At 42.6% G+C, this 13,551-nt stretch overlaps 1 protein-coding gene across 2 annotated transcripts in view; it reads left to right on the plus strand.

The window, feature by feature from the left end:
• The first annotated feature begins 819 nt into the window (after positions 1-819).
• Positions 820-13,551, plus strand: part of trpm7 (transient receptor potential cation channel, subfamily M, member 7) — a 48,851-nt gene continuing 36,119 nt past the window's right edge. The window contains exons 1-4 of one of the 2 annotated variants that reach the window (XM_038701808.1): positions 820-1,006; positions 11,083-11,162; positions 12,302-12,340; positions 13,187-13,394. In XM_038701808.1, coding sequence (XP_038557736.1) covers positions 1,004-1,006; positions 11,083-11,162; positions 12,302-12,340; positions 13,187-13,394 — 330 coding nt within the window. In that variant the 5' untranslated portion in view covers positions 820-1,003. The remainder of the gene's footprint in view (positions 1,007-11,082; positions 11,163-12,301; positions 12,341-13,186; positions 13,395-13,551) is intronic. The other variant, XM_038701807.1, reaches the window with a different exon arrangement.

Here is a 13,551-nt window from a genome sequence, read left to right on the forward strand (position 1 = left end):
ACCATATATTTAACATACCCAAACACCATGGTATCAAGTATGTAGTATTTTTGACATTACCATGGTACATGTTCTGTGGTATTTTGTGACAGTATAATGGTACATGTACCATGGTACTATATAAAATGTTATTATAATGTATTGTATGTAATAATAAGTCTTAAGCTGATGATACACGGAGCAACTTTTAGAGCAACGTTGCCGTCAATGGTAATGAGTAAAGATTACTACCGTAATCCCCTTCGCCCATCACTACGCCACCCGCCCCGCACCACCGCTATCCGTTCAAAACATAGTCGGACTTGCCACCAGCAACATTGCCCAGCAACATTGCTCAAAAAGTTGCCCCGTGTATCATCAGCTTTAGATGTATATGTTTTCCCATTATTGGGTTTATGATGAACATATTGTGCTTGTCACTTTAAATCTTGCACCACCACTATTTAAGTCCCATCATATTTCAGTGAGGTAGTCTCTGAAACTTGCAGTTATGTTTTTATTATTGCATCTTTTATTATTCTGAATTGAATTTGACTTATTTATTTGGTAAAAAATGTCTTATGGGTAGGGGCTCTGTTAATGTTCCACCTCTGATTTATAACGTATTATTAGTATAAGATTTATTAACCATTAATAAAGACACTGGTGCCCTTGTTATTTTAGAGCAGTTCATAATTAAGTCAGTCAGTGAGACAGAGGCCAGTTAACTTGATGTGTGTTTTTGCTGGCTCTTTGTAGTTATTAGGGAGTAAAACAAAGCGCACATGTGGCCGCTGGCTCCGCCTCGGCCATGTGACAGTGTGCTGGCTGAGTCAGCTGGCTCGTCATGCAGCGTCAGTTTGGAGTCGCACAATTATGAAAAAGCAACCTTCCGTTGGAGCTGCAGCCGAAGCGGATCTCTCCAACGTCCACCGGGCTTTCCTTCCAAGGCTAACAGAGAGCACCGCCGATAGATGGATAAAAGCCACGACACAGCTCTTCCTGAGTCTCAACGGTGAAGAGAATGGTATGTGATCCTCTCTGAGGACTCAAACACTTTCCTCTAGGTTTTATAGTGAAATTGGCGCTAAGGATCGTCGTGACTGATCTGGGGTTTTGAGTGGCAGGTCCCCCCCCCCCTCCTCATGCATGCTCCCCTCCTGCCTGTCAGGGACCAGCCGAGATCCCGGAGGCATTTGCTGACTGTACCGCTATAATACCTCTCGGACGTGATAAGTAAAGTGTACACGGTGACATAGTGTCTAGCAAGAAAACCCCCAAGTCACACACGGGCGTAGCGTTAGCAGGCTAAATAGCTAGCTCGCTAGCGCTAAATGCTAGGTACTTAACCTAAGCTAACTAACGTTAGCTAGGGCAGCGGCGGTAGCTGGCTGATGTTAGCAGCGGGTTCTTTGTCATAAAACAACTGGAACAGAGGTCCTCTGCACAAAACAGTCCTCTAGACACTAAAAAGATTCAGTTCAGAGCAGCTGCCACGTGTTTAAAACACATTTCCGCCAGATGTTTGACAAGACACGCTGTCATTGCCAGTAACACGTCAATGCCACCTTGAGTGGCTGCCAAGTCCGCTTCAGCTGTATGCTTTTAATTCCGCCAGCTCCGGGAAAAGTTCAGAGATGTTGAAATAGTGCATTCTTTATCTCATACCTTTTGTTAGACATCTGTGCGCCCACTCACGACTGTTTGCTATTTGGTGGGAGTTAAATATTTTAGGCCCTCTGCAGACCTTGCTGAAGACTTGTCTCAACATTATTGTTTGTGAGGTGTAATTTTCCCTCTTCGTGTCAAGAACGGCCTCCTCTTTCTCCCAAAGAATTTCCTGTCTAGTCCTGTCTGATCTAGCAGACTGAGGAGCTGTGGCCAGAGCTGTGAGTCAGTAGTACATAAGTTACACAGTGTGTGAGAGCTGGGTAATATTCATATAAATATATATATATATATAATCACATTTTTTGCTCCTTTAGCTCAAATTGAACTGTCAGATAGATTCAGCAGACGTTCTCTTTTAACTGTGTTGTGGCCTGTAAGACGAGGAAAATATCATTACCCAAATCTGAGGTGATGTCCTCGTTAATCTGAGCAGACAGTCTTTTGCCTCTGTGCAATACTGTCTTGTTTCTCACAGTGCTGGCCTGAGCCGGTCACATGCTCCAGCTTACCCCTGGATGAGGGACACTCCTGTGCTGCTGCTATGAGCAGCCTGATGAACCAGTGCTGGTCCATCAGACAGACAAATTAGTAATGGAGCTTTATTATTGCAAGTCACTGTCTGTTATGTAATGGTAGATGGTTGAACTGGTCATCAGCTTGGGCTTTAGCGCTCTGTGAGCTGGTAGAAAATAGTCTTGCATCACTTTGTTGTGCTCCAGAAACGACTCTAGCACTGCTAGTAGTGTTAAGTTAGTTGTGTACTGAGCACGTGTGTGTGTCTGCTTGCGTGTTTCAGCCTGCAGAAACACTGTGGCATGCCTCCTTCTCTGAGCTCTGTTATCTCATGCTCTAATCCTTTTGCACTGCACGCACACGCCCATTTGAAGATGACTGATAAAGTTTTTCCAATGGCCCTGGACTTGGTTTTCCAAAAAATTGGTCACAGTGTCAGTTTGTTGATTTTATGAATGGAGAGCTCCCCTGTAGTTCTTATCCAGCTGACCCCCCCTCCACCCTCCGCTTGCTCTGCAGAGCTGTAGCTCCTCGTCAAGCATTCAGCTGACTTGCATGTGCTGTGTACTACCCATAGAGCTCTGCAGGGAATACCAACCTACTACCTTCTATCTCTTAAGTTGCAGTTATTTGATGGTGTGTGCAAAGAGCAATATGCATGTTTATGCTTTTGTAGTCCCTCTCTTTGTTATTCCAGAAGAGAGGTATTAACTTGGCAGTGGCCCTGCTGCTATCTCCTATCCTTTGACTGGTTTAACCTGGGTTTACATAGGCTCGCATGACCATCAGCACCAGATGTTGGGAAGAAATAGCCATCACTTACTACATTACTAGGTTATACAGCTGCTTTCAAGTAGGACTCAGGGTGCCAGCATGCTATCGGCCCATGCCGTGCAGTCTTTCAGAGCTATGTCCAGGGGGGACAAGAGCTGGAGAGCCGTCACACTTTGGTCTCATGACTGTATGAAGTGACTTTGCTTCTGTGTGCAGCCTTCCAGGAATCTTATCTGAAGGCTATAATGAACTCTCTCCCTCCATTTAACATTCTTTTTATAGGCCTACATCTCAGAACAACTACTCTAAGATGTGGCAAGAATTGCAAATTGATGAGGCCTGTCTGTGTTAAAACGACTCATAGTGTGTGATATATTCTCTTTGAATGAAGCCAATATAAATGTCTATTTTGATTCTGCTTTGACTCTGTCAAAGGGATAGTAATCACACTATTTAATATCCGGAATTTAACATGTTTTACAGGCAGTACTAGCCAGAGCTGTAAACTTGAGACTTGGATTTGAGCCACACTTAGATCACCAAAATCAGGACTTGATATCTGACTTGGACTTGCCTTTGTATTGGTCTCAAATGACTTGAGAAATGCTTAAACAGCTGTGACACCAGCATTTTTGTTGCTATCACTGTGTTTTTCTGTGTTACTGATTGTACGACTGCAACTGTCAATTAACGCCGATGACTTCCTCGATTAATTGTTTGGTTGATAAAATGTCTGAAAATAATGAAGAAATTCCCTCAGATTATACCCAAAGTGACATTGTCAAATGTCTTGTTTTGTCTGACCAACAGTCAAAAACCAAAAGATGTACTCAATGTACTGTCATATAAAACTAGCAAATATTCACATTTTAAAAACTACAACCAGAGAATTCCTGGCCATTTTTGTTTGAAAAATTGTGTACAACTGCAGTTCTCCTGTGATGCGACTTAATGCAAAGAGAAACCGCAGTGAGGAATTAAGGTTATGGCATGAAAGCACTCATGAGGAGCCTTTTGCTCACTGTACCGTGGAGGATGCCCCATTTCTGTTTCCATGCTTATAACTATAGCCATATACCAAGAGTTCAGTGGCAATTATTGTTATACAAATCTTTAATACCAATCAAATAGTCAGAAAGGTGAGACACTTGGACAAGTTCATACTTTTCTTACTTTCCTGATAAATTTATCTATTCAAACAGAAACCTTATTTCTGTCTTCTAAATAGGAAACCCTTTGATACCAATTTCTCAGAATTAATGATGAAAAAATAAAACAGCAAAAATGTATTTTGTTCTTTTTGTTGGTTCTCTGAGAACCACTTTTCTCTTTGGCTACTTATCACACTAAACTGCTTACCCCGTAGCCTCCGCTCTTTCTAATGGAAATGTAATTGCCAAGCCAGATGTTATCTCACTGCATGTTACGTCAGGCAGGACCAGGGGAATGATGGGTTGGCCAGTCAGCCTCGTTACAATGTTGGGAAAAAGGAGGAGGGGGAAGGAAGAGCTCCGCTGGCAAGTTTCAAGAGTTCAGTGTGTGTGTGTTGGGAGATGATGAGGAAAATAAGCGACAGCATGTGATCAAATTTGTGTCTCTCCATACGAACACATTCGCTCCCACAAGCGCCTATAGGGGCAGATGAACATGACCACACACGCACCATAAACAAAAGTCACAGCATCCTACACAGTTGAACCCAGAGAGATAGAAAGGTGCCGGGTTAGATTTCCTACAGGAACAGAGTAATCATAAACCGTGGAGCTCAGAGAAAGAAGCCAGAGAGGAAGAGGGAGGGAGCGAGGAAGTGGGAGAGCGAGAGGTTGTGTTTTTGGCAGGGGCTCTAAAGTGCTCAAGTCTTTTGTTGCCTGACATTTTCAGGTACCATGGTTACAAGGTTAGCAGTCCGGCTTGATCCGCCTCATTAACACTTTGTTAGGTCAAGACGACACCAGCGCTTTTATCGAAATGATTATTCTACAGCGTGGCACAGAGACCTCCCTTAAGGTGTAGGGTGTGTCTCACCCCTGTCACTAGTTCAGCAGACAGTGAATCATTATTCGGTGAGTCAGATTTCAGGCACTGATTAGGTCACTAATTCAGTAACCAAAGGGGCACTTTAGAGTCAATGAGCTGCAGCTCATAAGATGTATTGCTAGATTAGATAAGAAGCTAGCATTGGCATTGAATAGTATTGCTATCAATGCTCTGGTCAAAAAAACACCCATTAACATCTGACTTTTGTCTTCAGTATGAAAGGGTACAATCGGCATTCACAACCGGGTTAAATGACACAGTAGTCACGTGTATTTATCGGCCCCAGCTCGAACGGGCAGTGAAGTGTAAACATTACACTCGGGCGCATGTACTAATTTTTGCCCCTTTTGTGGCGCATTTCTTCCAACTGTTTTCTATATCTTCGGATAACTAGAAATGTGTCATCTACAAAATTATTAAAATTATTCAACCTCCACTGCAAATCATGTTTATTGTCAATATTTACAGACTTTCAGCTGTTTGCAATGAACTTGTCCAACAAAAGCAATTAAAATAGCTCAACACAACAAATTCTTTAAGTGGGTTCCCCAAATTCAGCTAAAATGCAATTTACAGTGGGGAGAACAAGTATTTGATACACTGCTGATTTTGCAGGTTTGGTAGGTCTGTAATTTTTATCATAGGTACACTTCAACTGTGACGGAATCTAAAACAAAAATCCAGAAAATTACATTGTATGATTTTTAAATAATTAATTTGCATTTTATTGCATGACATAAGTATTTGATACATCAGAAAAGCAGAATTTAATGTTTGGTACAGAAACCTTTGTTTGCAATTACAGAGATCATACATTTCCTGTAGTTCTTGACCAGGTTTGCACACACTGCAGCAGGGATTTTGGCCCACTCCTCCATACAGACCTTCTCCAGATCCTTCAGGTTTCGGGGCTGTCGCTGGGCAATACGGACTTTCAGCTCACTCCAAAGATTTTCTATTGGGTTCAGGTCTGGAGACTGGCTAGGCCACTCCAGGACCTTGAGATGCGTCTTACGGAGCCACTCCTTAGTTGCCCTGGCTGTGTGTTTCGGGTCGTTGTCATGCTGGAAGACCCAGCCACAACCCATCTTCAATGCTCTTACTGAGGTAAGGAGGTTGTTGGCCAAGATCTCGCGATACATGGCCCCATCCATCGTCCCCTCAATACGGTGCAATCGTCCTGTCCCCTTTGCAGAAAAGCATCCCCAAAGAATGATGTTTCCACCTCCATGCTTCGCGGTTGGGATGGTGTTCTTGGGGTTGTACTCATCCTTCTTCTTCCTCCAAACACGGCAAGTGGAGTTTAGACCATAAAGCTCTATTTTTGTCTCATCAGACCACATGACCTTCTCCCATTCCTCCTCTGGATCATCCAGATGGTCATTGGCAAACTTCAGATGGGCCTGGACATGTGCTGGCTTGAGCAGGGGGACTTGGCGTGTGCTGCAGGATTTTAATCCATGATGACGTAGTGTGTTACTAATGGTTTTCTTTGAGACTGTGGTCCCAGCTCTCTTCAGATCATTGACCAGGTCTTGCCGTGTAGTTCTGGGCTGATCCCTCATCTTCCTCATAATCATTGATGCCCCACGAGGTGAGATCTTGCATGGAGCCCCAGACCGAGGGAGATTCACCTTCATCTTGAACTTCTTCCATTTTCTAATAATTGCTCCAACAGTTGTTGCCTTCTCACCAAGCTGCTTGCCTATTGTCCTGTAGCCCATCCCAGCCTTGTGCAGGTCTACAATTTTATCCCTGATGTCCTTACGCAGCTCTTTGGTCTTGGCCATTGTGGAGAGGTTGGAGTCTGTTTGTTTGAGTCTGTGGACAGGTGTCTTTTATGCAGGTAACCAGTTCAAACGGGTACAGTTAATACAGGTAATGAATGGAGAACAGGAGGGCTTCTTAAAGAAGAACTAACAGGTCTGTGAGAGCCGGAATTCTTACTGGTCGGTAGGTGATCAAATACTCATGTCATGCAATAAAATACAAATTAATTATTTAAAAATCATACAATATGATTTTCTAAATTTTTGTTTTAGATTCTGTCTCTAACAGTTGAAGTGTACATATGATAAAAATTACAGACCTCTACATGCTCTGTAAGTAAAACCTGCAAAAACAGCAGTGTATCAAATACTTGTTCTCCCCACTGTATATTGACTTCTCCAGTCTCAAAAGTATTCAACCCCTTCATGGCAAGCATCTTTAGTACTTAGTAGAGCACCCTTTTGCTGTCAGGACCTGCTGCAAACAAGATGCATAGCCAGACACCAGCTTCTGGGAATGTTCCATGAGCAATGGCCTCCAGTTCAGTAATGTTCCTGGGGTTGGGACGACTTTTGCAACCAAGCCTTGGTGGAATTTGAGGTATTCTTAGGATCTTTCTTTTAGAAGGTCCAATGCCGCACAAGCTTCAGCTGTCTCACAGACAGCACAACAATTTCTCCTAGGATATCCTCCAACTTCAATGAATCCATCTTAACTTCCATACGCTGCTGGTTAGCAGTGTCAGAGGATGCAAAGCAGCCCAAGAGCATCACCGAGCCACGGCCATGCTTAACTTTGGGCAGTGTTCTTATCAGTATATGCTTCATTCTTCTTCCTCCAGACATACCGCTGATCTATCGTGCCAAAAAGGTCCAGTTTTGTTTTCCAAAACTTCTGCGGCTTATTTATATAATTTCAGCATACTGAAGCGGACTTATCTTGTGCCTTTAGGTCAGTAGTGCTGTACGTCTTGGAGTTCTGGGATGGAAACCATGTGCGTTCAACGTACCTTACTGCACTCACTGCAACGTCAACGGTGCCTGTTGCCACCAAGTTTTCAGCTGCCTGACATCATCCCCAACACGACAATGGGCTAACCAGCTTCACTTTTCCAGTAGCTGGTAAACAAGCCCCCAAGGGGTCTTTTGGCCGCAGCCTTTATTCACTGACAAACTGTAACATACACTGTACACATTTACTGCTTAACTTCCCTGTTCACGGTTTCTTCTTCTCTGCTGCATTAACATGCCGCACGCTCTCTTTATCTCACCCACACTCTCACTACACACACAGAAAGGATGGACTCTTTCGCGACTGCAAGTGGAGGGGATAACGTAAAAAGACTGGCAAACAAGAAAAGCGCCTCTGTTTTGGTAATATTTCGGGTTGAGTCCCCCCCGAAAGGTGGGCCAGCCACATACAAAGCAGTGTGGACATCATTGCCGTCCAGCCAGCTGATATGTCCGCCGCGACAAGTGTCATCGGGTCCTTCAGCAAGAATGCATGGAACAAGGCGCTTATTCCCTATCTGTTCATTGTTCTTTGGGCATAAGTATTTTAACCCAGCAAGACTTGTCTAAGTAAGCTACATGCTATACATGCAACAGTCCTGTCATCAGCTTACATCCAGTAAGCATTCCTCGTGACCTTGCTGGTATAAGTCAGCTGCTGCCAAAGGGCCATCTGGCGGTCAGGAAGAATGAGAAGGAACAAGAGTTATGAATGTAACTGGTTCAATGAATTCTGGATGATCGCCAGAGTTGTCTGTCACTTTGAATCTGGGCAAGAAGATTCTGTAGGATCAGATTGCCTGATGATATTGGGGTTTTAAACTGGGGTGTGCACCCTACATCATTGCATGGCCACAGGTGACTTTATTGGTATAGCGACTCGACCTGTGCGCCATCACTACGGATGAGTATGTGCTCTGACTGCCATGCCAACGAGCCTGGCTCTTTGGTGGTAAAGTTGCATGTTTGGTACCCTGAGGACCTAGGTTCGAATCAGTTTGCCTGCTCTCTCCCTTCGCCACAAAAATAATGAGCTATTCCTTTTCAAAGGAGAGTGCAACATTAACTGTTTTTTAGAACCTCTGTATTACTTTTACAGCTATGCATGCGTACACAGCATTTCTTTTGTGGATTTAGGGATTATTATCAACCTTCCAGGTGAACTCACTTTTTTTATCTCTAAATAAGTGGTTTTGATAATATAGCTAAATTGAAGGTTTGTCTCTGCACTGTGGCTAACTGATGGTTACTGGCAAATTGCAGCCAAAACATAAATCCATATTGAAATGGATAATTCCCACCTACAAAAAGCCTCACACACATCAGATCATCACCCAGGTCACAATACCTTTACACTTTCAGACATGTCAACTGTTAGGATAAGTATTCGGAAAAACAGTTATAAAATCAGCAGTAGGCGAACAAAATGGGGGAATAAAATGAGTGGCATCAACAATAAGCTTGATGCCACTGGTCGGCAGTATAGCTGTAGGTCTACGTAGCATTTAAAATACAACCTGTCTGAGACATTTGTGTTTGATGTTGTTATTTCCCAACTCATAAATGTCATCAGTGCTCCCACTGTTGTGACAAATGTTTATTCTATCAGGATTGCTTTATGTCATGTGTGGACACACCTAATGTGAGATGAGCCTCAGAACCACCGCCTTATGTAAATACTGTATGTGAACCCATGTTGTGAGTGCCATCATGTTACTTTAGTATACGGGGTTAACATTAGTTTGCTGCCTTCAGTCTGACCTGGATTTGAGTTTTGTTATGCTGTCCTCTTTGAAATGAGTTTAGTGTGGCCTGAGTTGTTGGGAGAGTTTCGTGTGTGTACGCCATGAATCACAGTTGGTGGTGTGTCTTTAGTAGACAACTAGGTATATATCATTGAAGCCTCTGCCCATCCACTAATCCTCTTCCATACCCCCGCCTCCCTTGTCTGCTTTCTCCCCAGCCTGAGTATAATATCTAGTTGGTCTCAGACACATTCATCTGCCCCCTGAGTGGCTTCTTGCAGATTAACAGTGGATGGAGTTTGTAGGCTGCAAACTCTCAAAGATCTCTCAGCTTTTTACCTAGGCTGGATCTGTTTGGTAACAGCATCGTTGTAGTCTCTGAGACCTATATTGAAATTTCTTCTGAGGGACAGAGAGCGGAAGAAGTATAGTGATTTGTTGGCGATGATCCAGTGCTCAGGGGAGGCTGTGGTGACTGTGGTTTGTCCGGGAGATGCATGAAGGAGCCTTGGTATGTTCCTGTACAAAGCCCTTAAACACAGAGATGAAGAGGAGGACATTCAGGTACACACTCAGTGGCTCGGTGTCATGGGTCAAGCGGCGGCATGACCTGTTTATTTAGACTTTTCAAAAAAAACACAATTTTTTTTGTAGGTAGCATAGAACCTGAGGAAGTATGGCTGGGACTCTTGGCACCAGAGATATGTGCCTTTAGGGACAGATAATGATTGATTGATATTTAGACACTATTCCTTTATGCCAAGTCTTCTGTTTCAGTAGTGTCTATGTTTAACCATAGCAGAAAAGGACTTGCTGGTTCACAACATTCCTATCCCCAGTTATTGTAATACTATTGTTTGAGTTTCAGAAATAGTTGAAAGGCTTTGGTGTAAGCAGGTGACAGTTTTGCAGGTTTCCCTCTTTGTGCTTGGAAGGATTAATGGCGCTAATCGCTCATGGGTCCTTCTGAGCTGTACAGGGGGAACAGGAAGGCATGAGACATTAATTGAAAATTCCTGTGATGTAATTCCTTGTTTTAAAAGAATAGCGATACATACATACAAGATGAGATTATATTATTTAGTTTATATTTTTGTTTATAATGCCGGCAGACAACTATAGCTGCCTCCTGAACTGTAGTTGTCCTTATTTTATATAGCCTAGCAAATGTGTGTTTTTCATTTATTAAACCTTCTAATTGCTTTTGCCTGTAATATACTTGATCCTGGATTAAGGGGTTACAAGCTACCTTTTTAGGAGGTTGGGGTTTATTATTTTCAGAGAAAGTTGCCCTAACTGAATTATAACAGACAACTCCCCTCGTTTTAGTTATCCCCATGTTAATTTTCGTGCATGCCTTGTTTTTGTGACTACTACAATGGATATAAAGCCAGCACTGTTTGTACAAACACTCAGTTACTATACAGAGAGGAGCACTGCTTTTTTAACATCCTCAGGGGGCAATTTGCTTAGCAGCTTGAATGTTTGAATGAAAAAACATAATAGAGCTGTAAAAACAAACATGGGGAACATCAGCTGCTGTCAACTGCTCACAACATGCGACTGTTTCTGTTTGTCCACAGTCCCAGAAACCCTGGATAGAAAGCACTTTCACCAAGAGGGAATGTGTGTACATACTTCCAGTGTCAAAGGACCCCCACAGGTATGTTCTTAGATGTACTGCAGTCTGCTTTGTGGTGATAGCCATGGAAACGGTGTAATTGTATGGTGTGTGTTAAAGAAGGCCCAAACCCTAACCACTACTCTCCAAAGAGTAAATGAGTCTGTTTCTACATAATTTTAATGTTTGTGTCTGTCACTATAATTACAGCGTTGAGAGGCAAGACCAGTGATGAGCCTGTGTGTCACATCTTCTAGTCTTAGAGATAGGATGTTATTAATCTTTTAACAGTCTGATATTTAAAGAAGTTTGGATTTTAGCATTTGGGTGACTCATTAGATTCAGCGAAATCTGAATCCAGTTTAAACCTAATTTATTTCCTTGTATACTGTTTTTATTAAAATTTTCTGTGTGAATGTGAAGACCTGATGTGGATGTTCTTTTGTCAAATGTAGCAGGACTTTTCTGCAGACTTACTGGAATCTTACAAAGCAGTGTTAAAATTGAATGGAAGGCTTCTCATTGGCTTTGCGCTCATTCCCAATGTGCCATGTATGCATGAGAAGCACATAAGAAATAGCTCAATTAAAGGTAAAGCAGTTATGAAGAAATGTTAGATAACCAAGAATTGTACAAACAAAATGTTGATTTATTTATTTAAGTACTTGAAGTCTTTAAGTAGTTTCCCACAATTACACATATTTACTATTTAACCGCTACCTTTGTGTGTAAGCCATTTCTGTTTTTAGTTACACTTTCAAGAAGTTGGAATGGGTTATTATTTTCTCCATGTTTTCTTTTACATCAATTATTTGCCACTGGCTTTTCTCGACTAACTACAATACGTGCCACTGCTCGAAGATGATTCAGAGGTGTTAGTGAACATGGGGCCCATTTAACATTGGGCCAAAGGCCTACATGTGACTGCGATCAAAGTGAGAGTCCCCTTGGCAGGTTTCATATTGTTCTCTTGGTTAAAGGCCAATCTAACCGGGCTGCCTGCCCAGCTGACAGATAACCTTCCTTAATGTCCTCAAATGTCTAGTGAGAACGTCTTCTCGCTAGCAGAGATCAGACCATTAAAATCTTTCTTTGCAAATGTTCTTCATAATTAGGTGGTTCGTATATATTTAAATTTAAATTAATTGATTAATTGTGTGTTGCTGTGAAATTCCTTCCAGATGCCTTCCAGGATGCCAGATTTGCCAACAGCTAGTCCGGTAAGTTTCACTCATTCTGACATGATTAGCCTGAGATAATTGATTTCTTCACACTCACACACACACACACACACACACACACACACACACACACACACACACACACACACACACACACACACACACACACACACACACACACACACACACACACACAATTACAGTGTAATTCCACTGAACAGCAACTCTCCTCAGGAAACTATTAACTTCCAGGCTTTGTGTGTCAGGATGCACATTCTCGCCTAAGGTAATTAAAGAAGGAAAGAAAACAACAAGGCTGGGTTGGTTAGTAGTAGTAGAAGGTCTATCAAACTTTGCCATCATGACTCTTTGTTAGGATAAAACTTGTCTTCAACTGACTTTAACATACACACACATTAGACAAGGAAGACACATGTGTGTGCTTTATTGTTTGTATTTTCCAGTCACATGTTTTACTTTTCACGTTACAAGAGAGAAGGCTTTTAGGATAACTTGTTTGGCTGGGGTCGGCTGGTGTGCAAGTGTCCCTTAATCCAATAGGTTGCGGGACCGAGTTGCTAACTTTAGCCTAAACTCTTATATAGTAGCATTCAGGACCTGCTCTTACACAGTGCGGAAATTCTACACAGTGGTTGTCCAGTTGTGAACATGGCTTTTTTAATATAACCTGTAAAACCACAAACATTAGTTAGCTAGTTGGCCTGTTAGCCAAGGTTAGCTGACAACTGTAGTTGGAGCAGATAAAGACTCTGTTCAATACATTCCTTATACTTTTTTGATTATGGAAAAGGAAAAAAAGTTTACTGTGTGTCTTAGATAAGAATATTAAACTATGAATTAAAAGTGATTCTGTTCACCCTCAAGGTGCTGCTGTGGGCGGCTAGTGCGGCAACATGTTGGCTTCACAGCCAGCTTGGCCTCGAAGTACTCGGACGTGAAGCTGGGTGAAAACCCCAACCTGTCCATGCCCGCGGCGGAGGAGTGGTCGGTGGAACAACACACAGAGGCGAGCCCCACTGACGCCTATGGTGTCGTCAACTTCCAGGGAGGGTCTCACTCGTACAGAGCCAAGGTAGGAGGGCAAATTCTTCTCTGCTGGAGGGTTTTTTCCTGTTAAAAGTGTCTTTGATATGGATGGTGGTAACATTGTCTCACAATATTTCAAGGTGTTTCCTTCATGTGGGGTTGTGTTTATGTCAATTACTTAAAAAGAAATCATGGAGAACATT

The sequence above is a fragment of the Micropterus salmoides genome, unplaced genomic scaffold (genome assembly GCF_014851395.1).
Source record: "Micropterus salmoides isolate LMB-PRFRI ecotype aquatic unplaced genomic scaffold, ASM1485139v1 Ms_hic_scaffold_6, whole genome shotgun sequence".
Classification (NCBI taxonomy): domain Eukaryota; kingdom Metazoa; phylum Chordata; class Actinopteri; order Centrarchiformes; family Centrarchidae; genus Micropterus; species Micropterus salmoides.